Source organism: Polypterus senegalus, chromosome 5, assembly GCF_016835505.1.
Source record: "Polypterus senegalus isolate Bchr_013 chromosome 5, ASM1683550v1, whole genome shotgun sequence".
In the NCBI taxonomy this organism is placed as follows: Eukaryota; Metazoa; Chordata; class Cladistia; order Polypteriformes; family Polypteridae; genus Polypterus; species Polypterus senegalus.
The window spans coordinates 52,933,702-52,959,449 of NC_053158.1; the positions used below are offsets into that span (position 1 = coordinate 52,933,702).

The 25,748-nt window shown below is 38.1% G+C and overlaps 1 protein-coding gene across 1 annotated transcript in view; it reads right to left on the reverse strand.

Annotated features, from left to right (window-relative positions):
- Positions 1 to 438: 438 nt before the first annotated feature.
- lactb2 (lactamase, beta 2) overlaps positions 439 to 25,748 on the reverse strand; it is a 29,854-nt gene continuing 4,544 nt past the window's right edge. Inside the window, exons 2-7 of the mRNA XM_039754637.1 lie at positions 19,995 to 20,158; positions 13,323 to 13,449; positions 7,734 to 7,912; positions 5,901 to 6,046; positions 2,743 to 2,824; positions 439 to 620 (exon numbers count right to left, since the gene is read on the reverse strand). Of these exons, the coding sequence (XP_039610571.1) occupies positions 577 to 620; positions 2,743 to 2,824; positions 5,901 to 6,046; positions 7,734 to 7,912; positions 13,323 to 13,449; positions 19,995 to 20,158 (742 nt within the window). The 3' untranslated portion in view covers positions 439 to 576. The remainder of the gene's footprint in view (positions 621 to 2,742; positions 2,825 to 5,900; positions 6,047 to 7,733; positions 7,913 to 13,322; positions 13,450 to 19,994; positions 20,159 to 25,748) is intronic.

The following is a 25,748-nucleotide window of genomic DNA, read 5'->3' on the forward strand; positions in this document are numbered from 1 at the left end:
AAATCCACTAAGGCATTCATGCAGAGGAACAAGTACAACGTTCTGGAATGGCCATCTCAGTCCCCAGACCTGAATATAATTGAAAATCTGTGGTGTGAGTTAAAGAGAGATGGCCATGCTCGGAAGCCATCAAACCTGAATGAACTAGAGATGTTTTGTAAAGTGAATGGTCCAAAATACCTTCAACCACAATCCAGACTCTCATTGGAACCTACAGGAAGCGTTTAGAGGCTGTAATTTCTGCAAAAGGCGGATCTACTAAATATTGATTTCATTTCTTTTTTGTGGTGTCCAAATTTATACACCTGCCTGATTTAGTTTGAACAATTATTGCACACTTTCTGTAAATCCAATAAACTTCATTTCACTTCTCAAATATCACTGTGTGTGTCTCCTATATGATATATTTAACTGACATTTTTTATCGTAACAACCAACGATTTATACAGGAAAATAATGACTATTAACACGGTTGCCCAAACTTTTGCATCCCACTGTATGTAGCAAAATAAATCTTTGACTGAAAAATAACCATAAAGAGCATAATGACTGTTAAAAATGAGGCCAAGACTGGGATCACAGAAAGCTCTTCCAAGTCACACAAGGAACGGTTTCTTTTCCTAAATGAAACAAACAAGAAACAATTTACAAAATTTCTCACTCTCATATATACTTTAAAATACTCTGACATTCCAATAAATAAAATAAACATTCAAATAAAAAATAAACACAGAATGCACATCACACTTGTTTAGTTGGACGGAAATATGTCTTTGTCAAATCTCTGGCCAAAATATTGTTTCTCATAAAGATAATGGTTAGACAAAAAATTGTCTAAAAAATCTTGAATTCCCCACTCTGTTTTCCTTGCCCATATAGTATATCTGAGCGTATTATATATGTATGATATCTAAAGTTGGCAGTATTGCTAAGTGATGGCGCTAGCGACAATCTCCTCCTTGAGTTCTGCATGTGACCTTGAGTAAAATTCATGATATAAAATATGCTGTATTGCACTGATCATAAACATTGAGATACTCGGCTTTCATGTTCACGATTCCATTTACTGTACACTCTAGCATTATATGAATTGAACATGTACAGCAAAAATGAAAGGCGCCATGCAGAGTTGTAAGAAAACCGAATCAGCGAACTGCATCAAACCTTTATTATATACATTTGGAAAGGTAGAACAATGAGATCAATACATGAACACACAACAAATAAAATTATACCTGTTCATGGGGGGCTAACTGAACAAGAGTGAGTTTCCTGAAACTGATGACTTTTGGAGATTACTAAGTAACTTTAAGATGGACTTATGTAATGTACAAGCTGCTTTGTCTGTTTTTCCAAACCCCTCTTAATCTGCCACTTTATAAATAGTATAAAGCATTACTTTGTTAACCCAGCCCTTGAAATTGCCTACAAAAGAGTATTATAAGTCAACTGAAAAAATGATTGATTAAATTTTACCATATAGTAACTTTTTTTATTCCTAAAATAGAAGAAAGGTTGTAAAAAGCAATACAAAGACAAAGCATATGATTAAGCACAAAATGGGATACATACTGTTTCTAAGACAAATGTAAAATATACAGTATAATGACAACCAGCGTAAATGACCTTACTCTTTTGTGAGATGACAGTAGAATGTCTTTGTTTACTAAAGCATGAAGCAGCCTTTTCAAAAATGGGAAAAATCAAAAGTGGGATTAGTCAGTGAAGAGAATAAGCCTGCACGTCATGACCTAACTTTAATCTCTTTCAGACCCTAAGACCCCACCAGGGCAGTCTGGTGGCAACATATAAAATTATCTTTATATATAATACACTACCGTGGCTGTCTGTTTGCCTGTCCAGGATTTTAAATCATCTGTAGCTCACAAACCGTTTGAGCTATTTACCTGAAATGTGTACACATATACTACATGACGTGTACTATCCGCTTTAGGAGTGATGATTGACCTCCAAGGTTATTCCTCTTTTTTATTTTTATTTTATTTTATTGTAGATTCAACTGTCGGGAGCAGCCAGCAGGGCGGGTGTGCAGCACATATGTATGGGCGCCGTTCTCATCCTTACCACCTTCGCCATCACTTCCCCTACCTCTTCATATCTTAAATTATTCTTGAGGCAGGTTGAAAACTTAAGTGCCAGCTTAAGTGAAAAATTTAAGAAAATGTACTAAGTAATTGCAATACAAACTTAATCAGTTTTAAAGTAAAAAGATGGCAACGAAAGAGAAGAAGAAGCAGGCCGCTAGGGTGGAGAAAAGAAGAGCTGCTCAGGAAGCAGCAAGTGGATCAACCTCTGAGCAAATGAATGCGAAACGTACACAGAATGATTATGAAAACTATAAGTCAAGTGTATTCACTGCACGTTATCGTGTAGTGCGCCATTACTGGTCTGTGTATAATCTGTAATTTGTCCACAATCTTTAAATGAAGTAAATAGATTCCATTATTAATCACAAATTCCCACACTCCAGCAAGTGGAGATTGGTACAATATTGACATAATACATTACTTCATATTTTTAATATAATGGCACACTTACAGTAAAACTACATATAATGAAATAGCAGCACCACTACAGAACAAAGTGTGAGGTATGTACCTCTGCACAAGTCTTATTTTAAGAGTGCTTTAGCTTAACTTGTTAAAAAACATTTGTTTTAGAGCAGAGAAGGATTTTTTTTTTGTAACTGTAAGCATTTTTGGCAACATGTTTAACACTTACTCAGTTTTCCTTCCTTTTCCAGTTTTGTTAAATGATGTAAAACATTATTTTCTGCTGCTTTGTGAAGATGTTCAGGAGTTTCCTAGGAAGATAAACAGCATTACATAAAAGTGGAATTTAGAATTATAATACAAAATATTTATTAGCAACACTATATGTTTAGTTTTATCCAAGTAGGGGGAGGATACCCAATTTCACATTAGCCATCCGCCTGTTATTAGTAATTATATTAATTAGTTGCAGAACGTTGACACAATTGTTTCTGCTACCGCCTCACAGCTAGCTTCAAGTCTTAGCCCGGGAACTACAGTATCTGTATGGACTTTGAAAACTGTCTGTGCAAATGTTTCTTCCATATACTAAAGATACGTGTGTTTAGTTAGCAGGGGACTCTAAAGTGGTCCTATATGACTGCCTGAGTTTAGGTCTGTTTGTGTCCTGTGAGAGGTGACCAGAGGGCATTTTCACTACATGCCCAAACTACTTCATCTGGCACCTCTCAATCCAAAGAAATAACAGTTCAAACCGAAGGTTCTTCACATATGCCAAGATCCCCACTCATGCGCTAGAACCTAATCTCAGGCACATTCTTGCAGTCGTTAGTCACACATGATCATTAGTGATGATGGAGACACAGACTGATCTGTAAACAGAGAGCTTCATCCTGTGGCTTAGTTTCATTTTACCACAGCTGATACTGCACTCAGTTATAACTTGGCCTCACAATCAAGACTTCCCTAAATTATGAACAAGACACCATGGCACCTGAAATTTTCTATTTGAGAGAAACTGCTCATCTATAACCTATAAACAGAAAGCCATTTTCTTCCCGACAAGGTGACAATGAACTCAGATTTGGAGGTGTTAATTCTTATTTTATAGAGGATTATTTTTGGCAGAATACTTCATTGTGTGTCAATTATCAAAGTGTTTGATGGACACTGCAATGTCCACAAAAAACACAGACCATAAATCTCCAAACTGGAAACTCTGCAAGAGTGCATCTTGATAAGCTGTCCCTAAATATTGCAAACAGGACATGAGACAAAATGCTCCCCAGGCAGACTATTACTTCCATTCACATTGCCTAGTATTCAATTGCGACTCTTGTTGATGGGACTGACATTGTTCCTCCTGGATCAGAGCTTCAGCTTTAAGACAGAACCACTGCCCCGTACTCCTGTAAAGGCTTTCCCAAGGAAACTATGGATTCTGATCTCTCATTAATTGAAAGCTTCATTTTGGACCCCTATTTACAGAAGAGGACTGCCATCCCAATGTCAGTTTCAAGGAGCTGTGCCAGCATTCCATTCAACATGGAGCTAAAACTCTAACAGGGTTCAGTACTTTCAGCATTACCCACCTGGTATTATCCACACCTGAGGACTTGCTTCAACTGGGCTACAGGATATTATTTTTTAAAAGAAAAATGCAATAACTGTTGCAATATTTACAGTAAACCTGAGATTTTTTTAAAAACCTGGGGAAATTGGGAACATTCTTATGTCATGATGCATATAATTTTATTAATTTTCAGAACTTCCTTTGGCCATCTGTGATAGCACTGTAGTAAAGAATGTACCATAACTTTTCCTTAAATATTTTAAACATTTCTTACTAGAATACACGCAGACCTCCATTCCTCCCATGATCAAGGTTCTAGCCCTAGTAATTCATCAAAGCTAGCAGATTGTCATGCTGCATGTGCTTGACAGGAGTGAATGCCAGAGCTGTAATTCTTCATGTTACAGGTTTCTGCAATATTCTTAACGCTCAACAGATCCCAGTCCTTTTCTTTTGCTTTCTATCATATCACTTTCTGGATCAGTTTGACTATACAGTTTGACCATGCATATTACTCCAAATTCTCTTAAGATGACGATCAAGGTTCTAGCCCAAGTGGTTCACTAGTAAACGTGTGATGGATGGCTAACCTTCATATATTTTTAAATATAAAAATATATAAACTGGCTAATGCCAAATTTCCTATTACAATTGTTTTTTTCCACCTTGGCACTTTGCCACCATAATCTTCATTAGGACATAAAGATGGAAATTGAAGTAAAAATTAAAATAAATAGAATATTTTAGGGACAAGCTGTGAGACAATCGTGGTTGAATCTTTTATGCATTGTGGCGGTCGGCTGGGGGCTTATGCCCAGCCAGGATGCCTGGAAGGACTGGGAAAGGGATTATACCTCCCCTGGGCCACGAGAGGGCAACCGCCCAGTCTGTATGGGGGCCACAGAAACCAAGCATGGAAGCTCGACCATAAATGGGGCCTGTGGCCACCACAAGGGGGCGCCCAGAGGACTGAGGAGCCCTGGATGTCAGCACTTCTGCCACACACGAAGTGCCGCAGGAAGATCGTCAGAGGGCACCTGGAGCACATCCGGGTGGATATAAAAGAGGCCGCCTTCCCCCAATCGATGGCCAGAGTCGGGAGGAAGAAGACAAAGCTCGGGAGGAGAGGAGGAAAGGTGGCAGGAGAAGTCCGGAGGGAGAGAGAAAAAAGGACTCTTATAAAGGTGTTTGGTGCAACAGCACTGTGTTGTGTGCCGGACTATTGTAAAAAACGTGTGTTTTTGCAACATCCGGTGTCTGTCTATCTGTGTCTGGGGCTAACTAACACAACATGTCTTTGTGTCAATATAGTTTTCTGTGTTTTTAACAAATATATATAGCAATACACCTTTGACATGACACACAGAATTGAGACCTGATTAGATTAATAAAGGCTCAGTAATAGTACTGTTCAACATGCATTGAAGTGCCATAACTTACAAGATACTGCAAAACAGAAAACAATAGGCCCAAGTTTGCATTTAGATCTGAATTAATGAGGCCTTAAAGGGGAAGTCTGGCAAATTTGTATAATCAAACGATTTATAATTTCCCTCCATCTTTCAATTTACTTAAACAGACTTATGTCTTATTGTGAGATATAACGTCATATATCAGTACAAAATATAAATTTAATATCTACCCATCCTGCTTATTTAAATTCATCAGTATATGCTTGGGACTGTTTCCCTAAAACAAGATCCCCAATGATGATGCAATTAACAAACAACGCTTCACTATATGCTTTCTTATTGATAACCAAGCACATATCATCCGGTAACCCAATCATATCAGTAAATATAAAACATATTGACCTTGTAAATAGTTTTTACAAGTTCCATTGAAGAGAAGCCCTTATTACTTTGTTGTAAAACACTCAGAATCTGCTGTTCACGGAGGTTCCTATGAGCGATATATTCCTTAATTTTCTGCCCGGCATTCACTACAATTGGTCCATGGCCTGAAATAAAATACAAATTGATTTTGATTACATACAATGACATCTGATGAAACAAAATCCTTATATGTAGATTAAGGTCCTGAGAGTTATCAATATTGTTCCCATATATTTTGTTTTTGAGAAATCTCCACTTTAGTTGTTGTTAATCTTTTCAAATAAAGAGTATGGCTTTTCAAAAGAAGCTGCACTTACTGATGCTGCCTTTTCCTAAAAACTATCCATTTCTTTTTCACTAAAGTTTTGTTGTTTAAGAGATCTTATTAAAAAAGTTGAACTCTGTTGATTCGAGCAGCTGCATTAACAAACATTGACATTTCAATAAGGAGTGTATCCTTTTAATTTTTATTGTTAGGACTTTTTGCCTTCCCTTTTTCTTACCATTCTTCACTAAAACTAAGCAGTATTAAATATTAAATGCTAAGAATTACGAAGTCCAGTTGATGCATATGAAATAAAATCCACTCAACTCTGTTAACTCAACAACTTGACTTGGTTGTGAATCAAATCCAGGACCTGACGAGTAAGAAGCAGCTAAATACTACAATATCATGGCAACCAAACCCTCCATACTCTAAGAAATGTAATGGCAAAAAATGTAAAAATCAGCATTTTTGTGTCCTGAATTGTTTTTGATGAAAGGAAAAAATAACTTTCAAGTGTTTTTCCAAGTCACCAATCTCTTCACTGGTGTGTACTATTAAACATTATTTTATTAACCAATTTCATGCCCACTTTACTGTAATGCTATCAGTTCAATTAGAATTAAGAATGAATGCAGCTCAAAACTGTAAATGCAGTGTTTTTATTCTTGTGGTCATTTCATATTTTACAGCTGTAGGACAGCGGAAGCAAAAAGGAAAAAAGGAAAAAGATTTCAGACAATTACATCTGTACATCTTCATCCTGAATGTGAATCCTGATCTCCTTAAGGGTTAGGGCAGCAGTGCTACCACTGCACCACTGTGCTGCTAACAATTACATTAGTATTGATATTTTTTTCTTACTTATATTAAAGCAATGCATCTGAAGAGTGACCTAGTCACTAAGTAGTTAAATTCACTGTAACTAAGGAACAATGAAACTCACTCACAGTAATGGAAGAGTATGCAAAACACTGGAAAAAAAGGGGACTTTCCCTTAGTGGTTAAAAAGCAAATGAACTACCTAATCCAGTTCAATGACATCAGCGGCTGGAGCATATTGGCAATCAACCTGACGTCAGCATTAGCATCTAACAAATGTGAGTGAAATCTGGGGTACCAGAAGAAAATCCAAGCAGACCCGAGGTTAACAGGCAAGTGCCACACAGACAATCTCCAGAATGGGAAATGAACCCAGAATTCTGAAAGTGTGAGACAGGAAAGCTAAACAGTGCGCCATAATGCTACCCAACAAGAATACATCTAATTCCAAAAATATTCACTATTACCTATAGTATATTATTTACAATAAATACATTGTGTAAAGTTCATATTTTATCTGTTCATCTAATTTTTGAAAATGTTTATTCCCATGAAGGTTAACAGAGTGGTGTATGGAGACTATCCTAGCTAAAAATGGGTGCATGTGAGGTATCAGTTCCTCTCTCTTAATTGTTTGTTCGTTTGTTTTTTCTTACAACTTCTTTGTTCTGTTAACGCTACAATGCTTCTAAAACAGTAAAAACACAAAAATACACATATAATACCTGGATAGATCAAGTCCGCTTTACAATCTAAGAGTATTTCCAGAGATTTCATGTAATCATAAAGGTCTTCAAACACCGCTGTCCCTTCCCCAAGTATACAGTCTCCAGAGAAAACTGCATTTTCTTCTTCAAGAAGTAATGCTAAGTGGTCATCTGTATGGCCAGGTGTAAAAAGGATCCTAAAAGAAACAAAACAGTTAAATAAGTTCAAAGTAACAATGCATCTCTATATTCAGGTTGCCACATTAGGCTATTAGTGTTTTGGAAGGTCTGTTTTAACCAATGACTGTGAAATTAGTGGGTTTTAGAAAGTTATGTTTTGAACTTTTGTCACAGATATGGTGTGCATCACAGCGCAATTGCATTTATTTGTCTATTATATTAATATTGCATTACTTTTCATTATTACATAATAATTTAGGAACAAGAAATCATTATAATTCTCTCCACCAATATTCTCAGCCTATTTTTTTCTTGTAAAGTATCAGCAGGGATCCAGAGCTTACCCAACAAGTATCTGTTGCAAGACTGCCCTGTACAAGGTACACTCTACCAGTATCAAGAACCAATATACAGTAAGACGGCAATTAGCCCTTTTCACTCCTCCTCATTTTTTTTCAGGAGGCATTGCAAATGGGTTACCCTAAACAATAGCAGAATTTCAAAAGAAGAGCTTCTGTTGTGTGCCTCTGTGTTCAAATTCTAAACACAAAATCCTTACCTGAGTTTCAACAAATTTCCAACTGATGAAACATGGTGAAAAAAATGGACCCAAGCAATCAAAAGATATAAAGAAGCATGTTTAATTTCAATATCATAATAAGTCAGAAATAACGATACATTGATAGGCGGTCGTTACGTAAACATGGATCAAATACATATATTTTATAAAGAAAGTATCATTGGGAGAAATTATAAAAAACAATTGTGGAATCACAAGAACTTCTGTAGTATTCCATCCATTATCCAACCAGCTATATCCTAACTACAGGGTCACGGGGGTTTGCTGGAGCCAATCCCAGCCAACAATGGGCTCAAGGTAGGAAATAAACCCCGGGCAGGGTGCCAACCCACCACAGTCTGTAGTATTTCTCTGTGGTCAAATTCAAAACAAAGACAGCCTTACTTGATTTTTTCACAGCTTTCTAACTGATGGTAACAGTCATAACGGTCGACAACGTCCGCCATCTTATTTATGGCCCCATCTTCACGAACTTTGGTAGGCGGCTTCCCTGTGCTAACCGAAACCGATGTACGTACTTATTTCAGTCATATGACGCCACTGTCGGCCGCCATATTGAACTTTCCAACGTCACTAATTCTCCAACTTCACGTATAGGTAGAAGGCTGAAATTTGGCAGGCTCATTCCTTACAGCTTACTTACAAAAGTTAAGCAGGTTTCATTTCGAAATTGTACGCGTAACAGTCATAACGGTCGACAACGTCCGCCATGTTAAACTTTCTTATTTATGGCCCCATCTTCACGAAATTTGGTAGGCGGCTTCCCTGTGCTAACTGAAACCAATGTATGTACTTATTTCGGTGGTATGACGCCACTCACGGCCGCCATATTGAACTTTCCAATGGCCTTTGGTACTTATGGGCCCATCTTCAAGAGATTTGGTATGCGGGTTCCCAACGCTAACTGAATCCTACTTACGTACATATATACGTCCATAGCCTGCAGCTCGGTCACCGTGTGAGGCGGTGTTGGGTCCCCCATCCCAACGCCTCCCATGTTGTTGGCTGCCTGCCTATATAAGGCCGTCGCTCTGGTCTTTACATTCCCTTCCTTGCTTCGCCATGGGATTCACGTCTCCCTGCTGATGACTGCAGCCTTTTTATGTAATAAAACTCACTTACTAAGTGGTTTTCATGCCCGGAGATGGCACCTGCCTTTTCCATTCTCTTTGTTACATATTGCACGGCCATATCAGTCTCACTCTTGATATCCGGAGGAACATTGTGTCTTATGTATTGAATGACTGGGACAGGTTCAAGGTGTGGACTGATGACAGTACAGGAGATAATTATACTACACAGGAGCACTATAAGAGTGAAATGCTTAAGCCCTTCACCTATGGTTCTGCATGTGAGTTGATGGCTGCCGCTGAATTGTTTGGTTCTCGCTTTCAAGTGTACCGAAATGGCCAAATATTTTACCCCTTTCGACAACCGCCAATGCCTCTTAAACATCTTAGAATCACAGGTGACGAGTAGTGGACACTTCGATGTTTATGAATGTTTAAACTCTCAAAAGCTGGATGTGAAGTTATCGATGAAACCGGTTGTATGCTTACAACGCTTGACAGATGCCAAATGTCACTTCAACACAAGTCCTGCAAATACTGTCGTAATTGAAACAAACCATGAAACTCAAACCGATTATGACAGCAGCAATCCAAGCTGTGAGATCTGAAACAAGATTACTGTTCACATGGCCAACTGTACGTTGCATGCTCAAGAGTAAGCTCAGCGCACAGCTTGGTCGTATTACAACCGGAGGGCTGAACTGACAATGTGGTATACAAAGAGATCCTTAAAAAATAATTATTGGTATATTTTCCCTCAGTTTAAAAAGGTTTAATTTTCTTCTTAATAAAATTTTTTAAGGCAGTAAGTACTTCGCCACTGCGAAGCGTGGGTATTTTGCAAATCTTAAATAAAGGAGACTCCCAAGATGCTGTCATACCTAGTTAGTTTGGACCAGTTCTTTCAAACTCTGGAAGAATTTCCGCTGTGGTTTGGCTTGTGTAGGTAGATATGAACATGACTCTGCTGCGGACCAAATCAAATAGACTGACACAGGACTGATCTAACTGCAGTCTATGTTTACTAAGACAGTCCATGTTTACTATGTTTAAAATTTAAAAAAGAATTTAGGGGTAACTATTGACTCTGACCTGAATTTTACATCACATATTAATCAGATTACTAGCGCAGCATTTTTTCACTTAAGAATTATAGCAAAAGTTAGACTTCTTATAACATTGCAAGATGCTGAGAAATTAGTTCATACTTTTGTCTTCAGTCGGCTCGATTACTGTAATGCACTCCCCTCAGGACCACTCAAAAAAGACATCAATCGATTGCAACTAGTGCAGAATGCAGCTGCTAGAATCTTAACTCGGAAAAGAAAATCCTAGCACATCTCTCCAGTTTTGATGTCACTACACTGGTTACCTGTGTCATTTAGAATTGACTTTAAAATCCTGCTTATGGTTTACAAAGCCTTAAATAATCTCGCTCCATTTTATATCTCAGAATGTCTCTCACCTTACACTCCAAATCGTAAGCATAAATCTTCAAATGAGTGTCTGCTTATTATTCCGAAGCTAAACTTAAAAGAAGTGGTGAGGCGGCCTTCTGCTGTTATGCACCTAAAATCTGGAATAGCTTGCCAATAGGAATTTGCCAGGCTAATACAGTGGAGCACTTTAAAACACTGCTGAAAACACATTATTTTAACATGGCTTTCTCATTTTAGCTTAATCATGATACTGTACTCTGTATATGCATTTAATTATTAATATCATTCCTGGCGGTTCCATAATTCGTACCAACCCCTACTTTCTCTTCTGTTCCTTTTCCAGTTTTCTGTGCCACCACCACCCAATCAAAGCACTGTGATGTCCCTACATTGATGGATTGAAGGCCAGAAGTCCACATGACCATCATCATCAAGTTCATCCATGTGAACCCTGAATGAGGACTGACTGTGAGGTCATTTATATTAGGTAGAATGCCTAGTGGGGGCTGGGTGGTCTCGTGACCTGGAACCCCTGCAGATTTTATTTATTTTTTTCTCCAGCTGTCTGGAGTTTTTTTTGTGTTTTTCTGTCCTCACTGGCCATTGGACCTTAATTTTACTCTATGTTAATTAGTGTTCCCTAATTCTATTTTCTCTTTTATCTCTTTCTTGATTATTTAAAGCACTTTGAACTACATTATTTGCATGAAAATGTGCTATATAAATAAATGTTGTTTTTTTTTTTTTTTAAAAAGTCAAGTAATTTGTGATCAGGTTGATTAACTCACATGCAAAGAAATGAACAGCAATGCAGTGACTCGTCTTACTGATGATAAAACCCCTTAATTTTACACTGTAGGTGTGCTGCGTAATAATGGGGCATCCTTTCAAAGTGATTGCTCCTCGACACAATGCAAACCCAGGGGAAATATTAACATTAATATTATGCAGTAAATGTTAAACATTTCAGAATGAACATTATTAACAAATATTTACAGGCGTAAAAGCAAAAGGCATGTGATTTGTGAACTAAATAGTATAGTAGTTACAATGATATAGTGGGTTACTGGAGAGCAAATACAGTGAAATGAAACTCACCTGATACATCTAATGTCTAAATGAAATTGAAACATTTCACTGCCCAAAGCAGAGCCTGCCATCCTCTATAGAGCTGCCTTGATGAAACATGTTGTTTCTGTGGCATGCAAAGTAGACCATAATTTCATTCTACTCCTTTAGTTACCAGATAATGTGCATTCTGCTTAAAGCTGGGTAAACCGTGTAATTACAGTATATGTGGCAGTACACAAAAGCAGCTGTTTTCGACCCTCCTTGAAGATTTTTCAAGAGAAAGAAAAAGTCCAGGACACTTCCATGGAGTGCTTATTATTATGATCAGGTTCACTTGAAAATTAGCTATGTGAAATACCCAAACTAAGAGGAGATTAAAACAAAGTAAGTAATCATCTTCCGATTTGGCACTAAGCAAACAGACTAAGAGTGCGAAAATACCTTTTAACGATCAATCTTAATTTTAAAGCCCCTTGTGCAAGAAGCACTGCTAAAAGTACTTTACAAAGGAAACAAGAATGCAATGCAAAGAAAACATGAATAAAGCAAATGATTTAAAAGAAAGAAAATGGAGTGCATACCATAGAATTTAAATTATAACAAATATAATGATGCCTTGATAGACACTGTAGTCCAATACAGTGCAATGCCTGACTAAGTTGCTATTATCAATTAATTTTCTTAACCACTTGTCGACTGCAAGTTCCATACAGATTATCAATGTTTCTCTCCCTGCTTTGTTTCTTTTATATTTATGTTTAAAAATGAAGATTCTCAATAGATAAACTAAGGTATATTATTAAGTATATTTAATTTGTGGATGTATAAAATCCTTCAATAAACAGAAACCTGAAAATTCTAAGCCCACATGACACACAGGTTGAAAGTCATCAACCATATTAAAACATAACACTCTCCTGCCTCCTTAATCCAATTCAAAGTCATAGCGGGGCAAAAGCCTATTCTGGGCAGCACTGGGGCATGGCTGAAACCAACTCTTCACAGAGCACCAGTCCTCGTGGGGCCAATTCATGAGATGTACAGGCTGGTTCAACTTGCAGAACCACTAATGCTCTGTATAAATGAAACATTAGCCATAGGCATTTTTAATATAAAATGCTTTATTTACTGTACTAAATGTCACACTCTCCATCTGACTTCCAGCACTGCTTAAGTCCATATGTATACGTGAAATGAACGCCCTCGCTCAGATCCCACGTACTGCAAACTACTTTACTAAATGTAATTTCTACTTGAGAGGGCTCACCTAAGAGTGGCTCCTTCAGTTTCAATTACGTCGCCATCTTTCAGATATGTATACTTCCTCTCTCCACTTCCTATGATCTCTTCAAGGTAAGGCACACGGGGAAGTTTACTGACTCGCATACTGGAATCTAAAAGAAAACAGTACATTATGGTCACAAATAACTATATGTTGTGTCATTCAGACACTAGTTCAATTCAAGTATCACTGTTCAATGATAGATATTAAATTTGTTTACTAGATTAATAAAGACAGATTAATATTTCATAAACAACAATAAAAAATCTAAATAAAAATTTTAAAAATAATTCACTTTCTTAACTGCTTGGTCAGAGTGGCAGCAGGCCAAGTAGGTAAGCGCATACTTCCATATCCTAAGTTATAGGTTCCAGCTTTTCAAACACAATCCCTTCAGCTTTCCTATTTCTGTCACAGGATCCCCAACCCCTGGGACATGCCCAGAGCAGCTGTAGGAGGTGCCATTCGAGGGGCATCTTTACGACATGCCCAAACCCCTTCAAGCGGCTCCTCACAATCCAGAGAAGCAGCAATTCTACTCTGAGGCTCTCCCAAATTGCAGAGGTTCTCGGTCCACCTGGTAAAGAAACCTTGTTTCTGCTACTTGCTCTCACAATCTCATTCTTTCAGTCATTACCTAAAGCTTATGACCACAAGTGAGGACAGAAATGTAGATCAACCAGTAAACCCAGAGTTTTGTCTTTAGACTCAGTTCCTGCTTCACCACCATGGACTTGTAGAGCTGCCACCTCTCCAATCTGCTTGGCAATCTTCTGTTCCCTTTCTTCGTTATGTGTGAACAATCTTCTGAGATACTTGAACTCCTCCACTAAAGGCAGTCGTTCTCCTACTTACCTGAGAGAAGCAATACACTATTTCCATGAAAGAGCCAGGACCTCAGACTTAGAGATGCTGAGCCTCATCCCAGCCGCTTCACACTCAGCAGCAAATTGCTCGAGTGTATGCTGAAGGTCACAGTCAGAAGAGTCAACGAGAACGACATCATCTGTGAAAAGCAATGATGCTACTTCTAGCTGGGGACCCTCACATACTTGACTGTGCCTTGGTAACATATACATGAAACCCACAAACTGGATATTCTAACACAAAAAGAATATCAGAATGAAGAAAAAGGATACCTAACATAATATTAAACTGCTTTTTTCTAAAACAAAAATCAACATAAACCTAATAATAACCAGGATTAACACTAAAATAAAGCTTTTTCAGTATCATAGAAGTCATAGAAATGATGGAGTATTTGAATCGGTACTTTTTATCTGTAGTGTCTTCTATAATTCTGAATGTAGTACAGTATATGAGCGCTGATTGACAGCATGCACTCCAAACCATACGTTTCTCTAAATTTCAGGTATATTTGTTGTGGTCTGACAATTTTGCTGCATTAATGAACATTGCTAATGCTAAAATTTCCATATTGAGATAGCAGCACATTAATTAAAACTAACAGAGTAATAGTTCTATAAATGTTAGCATTAATGTCAAAAGAAATCGTGAGATAAAAGTGGTCGCTTGTTTCACATCTTGTACACTTTTATGGATTTCTTAATGACAGTCTAATATGAGTCTACAAATCCTGAGATACTTTAGTAAGTTCTACTAGTCTTAATTGCATTTGACTTCTTTTGTAGGAAGGACAAGTCATAACAATTACTAAACCATCAACCACAGGACAATGAGAAATTATGTTCTTGTTAAGTAGGCTCAAAAATCAAAAGAATTTAAAATTCACTTATTTTAATAATATGGTGTCTGTCTATGTACAGAATACATAAAAGAACTGAAATGACGTATCCTTGTGGAGATACAGTTGGTGCGGACAGCACATGAGATATCTCACTATCCACTGAACCACTTGGCTCTGCCCTGTTAAAACGTCTATAAACCGCATTGACAATGACAATTCTAATTAAAACAATTTATATTTCTTTCAAAGAGAAAGCAGAACTGCATGATACTAAAAGCAGATTTTATTTTTCAAATTGCAGCCGACTGCGAGTCTTAACATCATAGGAAAGCCGCATAAGGTAAAATATATAATGTAAGAAATAAAGGAGCAACAGCACTGCTATACTACTATCCAGATGGTGGTACTTTTTATTTCACAATCTATGTGTGTGTCATTCACATGGATATTTGCATCTTTTACTCTCGGAATAATTAACCACGCTTTTGCAACATGTCCAGGATGATCCTAATGCACAGGGTGTCTGTTTATTTTCTCTCTCATTTGTGTATCTGCTTAATGTGCAATCCTCAAAGCAAAAGATACTGACATTTTGCAATCATTAGATTCAAGGAACAAAGTACAAGAAACAACCATTGGCACAATCCCCCTAAAGTAAAGTCAATAACAGTATTTCAAAAGATCTGTTAAAAAGCGAATTGAGAAAGCATTCCAGTCTCTTGCATTAACTTAAGAAGATTTTTAATGCCAGCAGGATAATAGCAGCTCAAATGAGTTTAACAGAACTGAGCACTCTCAAACCTACCCAATTAAATTCAGAGGTATGCTATGATGGCCCTAAAGTCTGTTCAGCAAAAATATAAAAATGGTGGCACATGAAGGATATGAGGAGTGGAATCAGAGGGATGAAAACATTAAGAAATACGACACATAAAATTGGCATGGACTGAATTGAAAAGAGAGCGGCACAGATTCAAAAGAAAAGAAGGATGGTAGAATGAATCCTTAACCAGTCTAAATGGAAGTTTGCTGACTGGAAAAACTCAATCTTTTTTTTTCAATTTTAAATATGTGTGTATGCATTTAATAATGGTACTATATATGTGCTGTCGTGAACGGCAAGGGGCCCTGGATGGAAGGACCGGGGGAGAAAATGTATTCAGGGCATTATCTCCACCAGGACACTTGAGGGCAACCCCCCAGGTTACTGTGGCACCACTGACTCCCAAAGGGCATTCTGGGAGCTGGAGTTCGCTGCAGCCCTGTTGGGTTCTATGAGTGCCACCATGGGGAGCTGTGCAGGCTGCAGAGATCTATTATTTCGGGCTTCCACCACATCTGCGGGTATTTCCGGAGCTAATGGGCCACCTGGAATGAACTTGAATGCAACTTAAAAGGAGCCAGCTGCAACTACTCCAGGAGCCAGAGTCGGGAGGGAGAGGGCAACGCTTTTTGAAGGAGGTGTGGAGGAAGAAATAAAGAGAAAGAGAAATGAAGGAGAAGGCAAAGAAAGTACTGTGCTGTTTGTGGGAAATGGCTGTTGGGGAGCCTTTCCCACTAAATAAAGGTGTATTGTGCTTGGAAATTGTGCCTGGTGTTCGTCTGTGTTGGGTTTAGGCGGCTGGTGCACCCCCTGCAGGCCACAGTGTCTTTATGTTTCTAGTTTTCTCTAGCAAACATAAATAGAATATAAGCCCATGATGCAGCTTTCTGGCAAATTGCTCAATTGTAGTATGCATCAACACAGAACAATTCCCGTTTCAAATATGCCACTAGCTGCAATGTTCCAGTACTACTTAAACAAAAAAAGGTAAAACACAGTCTATTGATGGGACATGCTATCTTCAGTCATTTCTGTTATGATTCCCCTTCTAAACAATCAACATACTGTAAATTTACATTAACAGTGGCATAGCTGCTTTGAAATTAACTATATTCTGAAGGTGGTGCTGTCAAAACTGAAACCAACCCTTGACTGAATGCTACCACATACAAGTAACCATACTGTACCAAATTCTGATACCCAGCCAGCATTTTCCCTGACTTTGCATGACTTCACAAACAACATATGCACAGCAATGAGGTGCTTCTGTATAGCGTAAACTCCACATCCTATCAAAGAGTGAGCCCCCCAGACCCTGCACAGGCATTTCATTTTGGGCACCTGTACACATGATCACATTCTTTTGCTCACCATTGAGAGCTAATAACCAAAGGAGGGAATGGGGAAACAGAATGACCAGTAAACCAAAAGCTCTGTCTGAGGACTTAGCTTCTGTTTCGTCACCACAGTACTCCCGTTTTGGCAATGACTCTTAAGTAAATCTCACCCTCACTCAGGAATAAGATCAAAGTGTACCTGAACTCTTGGGGTAGCCTTTCCTCCACAACCTGCAGATGGCAAGCCACTCTTTACCATGCAAGGACCATAGCTGTAAATTTTGAGGTGCAAATTTTAATTCTGTGTGGAGTTTACATGTTCACTCTCTGTCTACATGGGTTTTTTTCATGTACTCTCTGGTTAGGTTATGGACCATGCTAAGTTGTCCTGAGTGAGAGTGGATATTACAAATAACTTCAGAATTGCTCACTGTGTTCAGAATTGCTTCCTGTCTTGCATCTAAAGCTTCTATTATACTTCAATCCCAACAAACCTGAATAAGATTAAGAAGGCTGGAGAATCTTATATAATACTAGCAAAATATCCACACTTTGCAGCGGAGACGTAGTGTGTTAAAGAAGTTATGATAAAGAAAAGGAAACATTTTAAAAATAACGTAACATGATTGTCAATGTAATTGTCATAGGCTTATTTTAGTATTGAGAGTGAATTTGATGATTGTAAAGAGTTTAATTTATAATTGTAAATGTTGTGTATGAGAAATGGACATTTTTAGAATGTAAGGATCTCTTTGTAAACGACGTTTGCAGTTCTGCCCTCAGGATGTAAAATGATCATGTTATTCGGGGTAAACTTGCACCCATTGAGAAAGAAAGTATGAAGGAAGGTGAGAAGCAGTGGAGCAGGGAATGAAAAGCAGAAGTCAGCACCAGGAAGACGTACGTGAGCAAGTAAGGAAACCCAAAAATGTCAGGCTTGAAACGGTGGAGTAAATGAAAAGGCAGGAGTCACCAGCAAGAAGACGTGAAGGAAGGTGAGTAGTAATAGGCTTGAAGCGGTGGAGTAAAGAAGAAGGGAGCAGTGAGCACAACGAACTGCTGAGGAAAGTAAGGAAGCGAGTGAGGAGGCACATGAGTTTTGGATGTTGTTAATGTATATAGGCAGGGAGCCAACCACGTGGTAGGTGCGCGGACAGCGGCCATGCGGAAAAAGGAAGGGGGACCGGGGGCGGCCCTTGTGCGTCTCTGCCATGAAACAAATTCTTTGTTAATGGAAATAAGGAATGAAACTGCCAAAAGGAGAGGTCAGTTTCAAAAGTTCCTTACGCCATAATGGTGAAAACCGCCAAAAAGAAGACATTATTTTTGAAAGTTCGTTATGAGGCATGGCCTGAAATGAAACATACTTAACGTTTGTAAGTAAAGTGTAAAGGATGAGCGTAGGAAATTTGGGCTTTCTATGTATATTGGAAGTCGCAGAAATAGTGAGGAGGGGTTTCCTCCATCTATATATACAGTTTAGGGGGTACACCTGTCCCCTTGGGTGTTACAATAGAACATGAAACATACCAAATGTTTGTAAGTACACTGCAAGGAATAAGCACGCGAAATTTCAGCTTCCCACCTTTATGGAAAGTGGGAGAATTAGTGATGATTCAGTGTGACCACATCATAGTCAGCTGTAAATGTATCTGTTGTGTGCTGGATATTGAAGAGGAACGAGGCAAAAAAAACATTATCATTCACAAACAGCTGAACTGCAACTCTTATGTGATTCTCTCTAATCTTCAGTCAAGCCTTCATATCTGTCTATTAAAATCACAAACATTAGAGGAGAGAAATCACACCATTGGCAGAGTCTTACACTCATTATAAAGTATAGGAATCTTATTTTGACTCTGTAAGTATAGATTACGTTGGGATGGTTACAGCAGTAGCCTGGGAACCCCTGTTCTAACTGCATTTTCCATAAGATATTGTAGCTTAATGAATAAAAGACATGTCTTTTCATAGTCCAAAATTCATGTAAAGAGGAAAACATATAATGGGAAGAAAAAGAAAAAAAAAAGATACATAAATGCTTATAGATTTGTGCAAGGCCAGAGAGTTGCTTTCCTGTTCTGCAAACAAGATCAGATCTGCATGTTCTCTACTGGACCCTGTTCCATTATTTAAGTTTAGCATTTCAAGCTAAGACAAGAAGTGATATTTCACAGTAGATGAAAAATATCCCCTTTGCCCCTCTTATTTTTTCAGATACTGTCTCTACTTTTCATATAACAATGATGAACAGTTGTAACTAAAGTACCTTTCACGGTAGTCAGTGCTTTCAAGATTTCTGGACTGATCTCATACACCACTAAAGCCTTCCCACAACAAAGCTATTTATTCAACACAGCAATCATAATTCTTTTGACATTCTCACGTCCTACATTGATGTAACAAAATTGTGCCATCCAGCTCCTGATGATATTCCCATTTGGGGTCAATGTTTCCCTTCCAAGGTTGAATTCCATCTACCCCTCCTGACTCATTAAATGGTATTCCAGAACCTGTTTAAGGCAACCTAAAACATTACTGTCAATGGCCTCACCAAACATGTCCTGCACAGGGGAAGTGTAAATTCTCTACTGAAGAAGTAGCCAGCGCTCATTCATGAGTTTAACAAAATACCAATTTAATTGCCTCTGCACAGCATTAGTTCTAGAACCAGATTTCTTCCACATTAATACTGATCCCAAGTTCTATATATAATAACTAAACATTCAGACCTTGTAATAAATCAGAGCCATGAACAAATGCCTGCCATTTCTTGGAGCTTTGCTTACCACAGAAGATGTCCCTGCAGATGTCAGTGATTCCACCAACATGATCTAGATGCCAGTGTGTTACAATGATCTCCTGTATTGAGGTGTTAAACTGCTTCAAGGCTTGCTTTAAACACCCAATGTATTCAGGGATTGATGGCTCTCCAGTGTCAATGAGAACACGCCTGGAATAAGCAAAATACATTATATTTATAGCATCAAAGAAACTTGTTATTTGCACTTTAGTATCACAGTTTATTTGTCTTAGAAATTCAGACAAACAAAAAAAAATCTTATTTTACAATGACATTTTTAATTGAGCACAGTCTATTTTATTACCACGCTTCTTTTAAGTTCACCCGTTTGTTGTCAGGTACAAATCTTGTAATCGATATTTAACCCACTTCCTATTGTCCAAATGACTTGAAATTTTGCACACTTACTCACTTCTGATGACAATACATGAATCAATAATCAGTTTCACTAATTGATCAATTAATCCATGCTAATTAATAAATGAAATTTTTATACGAAGAATAGATCAAGACTAGGCTCACCCGCCTTTTAAGGCGACCGACTTTTAAGTTGACCACTTCTTAAGGCAATTCAATATGTAGGTCAATTTGATATTTTATACAAACTCATTAATTTGGTTATATTGCATTTGAGCGGTATTACTTTAATACTCGTAGTTTCTGTTATTTTTGTGATGAAATTTTAACTTTTTTTCTATATTGAGGTCGTCCTTTGGAACCCCCGTGATATTTACTATGTGGTGAGGCATTTGTACTCCATCAACATTAATTATTTCCAGAGACATAATTTTGTCCATTTTTCCAGCGCATCGCGCACAAAAGCAAGGGAACAATGGGAGCACCAGAACTCTGCTCACATCATGTTAGTTTGTACCGCAAGCTGCAAGTAGTAAGTCTGTGATAAGCGGAATACCGCTACGCTTTCAACTCACGGGACGGAAGGACAATCCCGACCGCTTTTATATAGTAAGAAAGAAGAAGAAGATATCGCACAGTCTGGAGTAGAAAATCATCTTTTACCTGGAAAAACGAAACTACAAATCCCATCGTGCATTGCAAAATGGACGGGGCGTGTGTGAAACTCCACGCCTGCGTAGCACTCACAGGACGGAAGGACACCTTTTATATAAAAGGATTTCACCAATAGCTGGCGCTAGTAACGGATAGAAATATTAAAGGAAGTGTTAAAATAATCAGTTTATCATTATCCAACCCCCTATATCCTAACGCAGGGTCATGGGGGTCTGCTGGAGCCAATCCCAGCCAACACAGGGCACAAGGCAGGAACAAACCCCAGGCAGGACACACACACACACACACCAAGCACACACTAGGGACAATTTCGGATTGCCAATGTACCTAACCTGCATGTCTTTCAACTGCAGCACCCGGAGGAAACCCATGCAGGCATGGGGAGAACATGCAAACTCCATGCAGGGAGGACCCGGGAAGCGCCACCGTGCCATCCTGACAGCAAAATTATTGGTAATAAATCATGAATTATCATTTAAAACTGGAAATCAAATCCTGAGGTACAGTATATCTCCCCAGCCAACACAGTAAGCAAGGCAGGAACAAATCCCAGGCAGGGTGCTCATCGCAGAGTGTTAAAATATCGATTACAAAATTATACTAAAACAAATCCAAGACTAAAAGTTGAATATATATATATATATATATATATATATAGTATATATATACACTTTTTAAAAATCACGCTTATATCAAATTAAAAAGTGTACTAAAAAGTAAAAAATAAGTCTCTCATACATCACTCATAAAATAAAAGCCTGGTCGCTTTTCATCAGTCAGCATTCAAAAAACACTTCTTAAAATCTTAGCAAAAGCGCCCATGCTATATATATATTATTTTTTTTTTTAAACAGGAATATGCCATCCAAAAATTATATTTTTTTACATGTTAGTTACCGCTTGTGATTTGTAATGATGACTGAGAAAAGGTTTTATTTTCATGTTTATCTGGAGTACAAAGATAAAACGTTTTTGATATGATACAAGCCAATGGTGTGCAATGCTGTACAGTGGCAAATGATATGAAAAATATGAGAGGAAAAAAAATCTCATGTTTACTCATATCACATAATTTAATATGCAAGTTCTCTAGTATTTGCTCACAACATGCAAAGCAAATGGAAATATGTTTTAAAAATACTTCCAAAAAAATCAATGCACATCATAAACAGGAATTGCAGTTCTCATGGGACTGAGTTTTTGAACTGAAGACAGGACACTTGAACAATAAATAAAGGGAAGATGTAGACTGTGTTTCCAATTTATGATATGCACTGATTTCTCCAGAAGTATATATTTAACAATATTTTTTGCATGTTGTGTTCAAACAACTGGATAATTTAGGTCTGGATAATGTGACATGAGTAAAGTGAGATCTTCTTCAATTGCTGTTTTTTATATTGTTTGTTGCTAAACAGCAATGGCTACCTTTGGCTTGCATCTGAAACTTGTGTCTCTATTTTCTATGAAAACAAAGAGACTACGATTTTTTTATCACTGCAAAACACATGGGGTAACATAAAAAATATCATTTTTTGCATGGAGTATTGCTTTAAACATATACCAGCTAAGAAACACTATGTCATAGATAATAAAGATGTGGTTTCTGGTCTGGATTTAAAGCCACTATGCGATTTTCCAGATAAACAGACTGCAGAAAACAAATAGCGTACAAAGAACAAAACATATATAATTAAATAAACATAATTTTTTGCATATAAATAAAAAACAATACAAGCTACCAACAGTGCAAGGATAGTAAAAAAATAATTAAACATGGCTGTTGTCTTCTATCTTGCTTCCAAATTTTCCTTTCTTTCTAATTTATTGTTTTTAATCTTCTGTTTAATAGAGATTTGTGCTGCTTAGAAGACAATGGTAAGCTAGGCTGTAATGATTTTGCAGTGGATATGGCTGTGGAGAAAACAGATACGGAGAATTTCAGGCAAGATAATGGCAGCAGACTGCCATGGGGCCCACTTTGTGAGAACCTCCTGGTGTTAATCAGTCTGTTCTAATTCAGTATAAAGGTTGTAGCTGTTAATAAGAAAGCTTGCTCTTTGAAAGGCAGAGGATCAGCTGGCCGCTTAGAATAAAGATGAATTGCACTGTGCCGTATATGGAAAATATAAAGGGTTGCCAAAAGAATATTTTGTTACAGAATTGTTTGGACATGCTCATTACAGAACTAGATGGACTTCATAAACTTTTTTTATTAATCTTCAACTTCAAAAGCCTTGTGCCTACAAGAAAAAGTGTACACATCCCATTTTCGTAACAGTCTGAATCCTGCACTGGCAGCTATTACTTCATTTCTTTAGTAACATTGTCTTTTTTCCCCAAACTTTCAAGGCTCCAGTGAGGCAGAAACAAAACATATCTGCAGGAAAGTTATAGTATATGGTACACCATACCAGGCCATACCATCTTCTAAGCCCACTTTGTCATGCCACCATGTTCTGAGGGACTGGATACATAGGAAGAAGAGGAGGAGGAGGAGGAGGAGGTTAGGAGCATGTGCTGATAGCGCGTTGCTGTACCCACCACACAACTGAGTGCAGTGGGTGACATCTCAGCACCACACTGCAACAGTGTGAGGTTTTTACAGTGGCTGGAGTGCCAATCCTGCCACCAACCCCCAAGTTATCCCTGTAAGATGGAGGACCTGCTCGCAGAGCTGGATGCAAAACATACAGACCGTAAGGTTTTATTACATAGTAGATAAACATATATATGGTTTAGGGAATCAGGGCATAGGAACGGGAATAAGGGATGCAAGCTGATGCTGTGTTTTCCATTAACTAAAATGAAGTTATGCATTTCAATCAATTCTTGTTTAAACTGGCCACTGAGAATGACAACATGCAAATAAGAATGTCACTATACTCCATACATTTGCTGTTACAACTACTAGCACCACTACTACTGAAGATGAGAGATGTCTAACAGCTACTGGATATGAATAACCTCTAATGGATGTGGGACAATGGAGGTGGGAGAGTGACAACTCTGTGTAGCATGGCAGGCAACAGTGTGGTGAATATCATGATCATTAAAGAGTGGTTATCTCATCCAGCTCTGACAGATTCAAGATTCTTTATTTGTCACATGCATAATTATACAGGACAAAACGCAGTGAAATGCATCCTGATCCTCTTATCAAAATCTGTGCAAAGTTAGAAGAATATCAGCTTGATTAACAAAAAGTCCATGATTGAACGATAACAATATAATAGGACATAAGTAAATATAGCACACTTAAGCAAAATACTGTATAGTAGAATTAAGTGTTAAAGTGCAATAGTGCAGTGATCATTGTGCAAAACCAATGTCAGACAGGTGCATAGTATTAAGGAGAGAGCAATTCTCAAAACAAGGTATGGGTAGATGGCATGGTACAATTACAGTCCAGTCTAAGTATGTGGAGGGTCATGGATGAGATGGCATGTTCTGATTTAACAGTTTTATGGCTTGAGGATAGAAACTCCTTCTGAGTCTCTCTGTCCTGGCCAGGATGCTACAAAACCTTTTACCGGATTTTAACAGATGAAACAGGCTATTGCCTGGATGTGATGAGTCTTTGATAATCCTGAGAGCTCTGGTCCTGCATCTTCTGGTGTAAATGTCCTGCAGAGATGGTAGAGCTAACCTGCAGCAGCGTTCCGCTGCATGCATCACTCACTGTAGGGCTTTACGGTCCTGAACACAGCAGTTTCCAAACAAGGATGTAATGTTCTGTGTCAGGATACTTTGCACAACGCCAGAGTTAGAAAGTCTTTAGAATCCTTGAAGAGACCCCAAACTTCCTAAGCTGTCTGAGATGGTAGATGGCCTCCACATTATATTTCTTGATGGTTATTCTGTTTTGATTATATCCTAAAACCACCGTTTCTTAAACTTTGGGTCGTGAGGATTTTTGTGATGGTTCACCACAATGTTGTGCAATAAAGAAAGCCAAGTTCACCCAAGTGTGAATTCAGTGCCAAATGATGCAGCGCCCTCTCTTCAGTGTAGCATTTATTGTGGTAGTATGTCAAACAACGGAATTGATGCATCATAGAGAAAACGTTCCCCACGGCATCACCTCACCCTCTCGCAACCTGGTAACAAGTAAACTTGCAAAGTCACGTATAAGAAAAAGGTATAGAAGGAGTAACAGCCAAGTTTAAAAAGTGAAGGGACTCTCAAAAATGTCAAAATTAAAATATCGGATGTGGCACAAAAATATGATGTTTTTCAGGGCATTATGAAAGGCGAGTGAATAGCCGTGGAGTGTGCGTTAGGTTATGGGAGGTCTTTATAGTGCCAAGGCAGTGATGTACAGTGCATCTGGAAAGTATTCACAGCGCTTCACTTTTTCCACATTTTGTTATGTTACAGCCTTATTCCAAAATGGATTAAATTCATTTTTTTCCTCGGAATTCTACACACAACACCCCATAATGACAACATGAAGAAAGTTTACTTGAGGTTTTTGCTAATATATTAAAAATAAAACAACTGAGAAATCCCATGTACATAAGTATTCACAGCCTTTGCTCAATACTTTGTCGATGCACTTTTGGCAGCAATTACAGCCGCAAGTCTTTTTGAATATGATGCCACAAGCTTCCCTTGGCCAGTTTCGCCCATTCCTCTTTGCAGCACCTCTCAAGCTCCATCAAGTTGGATGGGAAGCGTCGGTGCACAGCCATTTTAAGATCTCTCC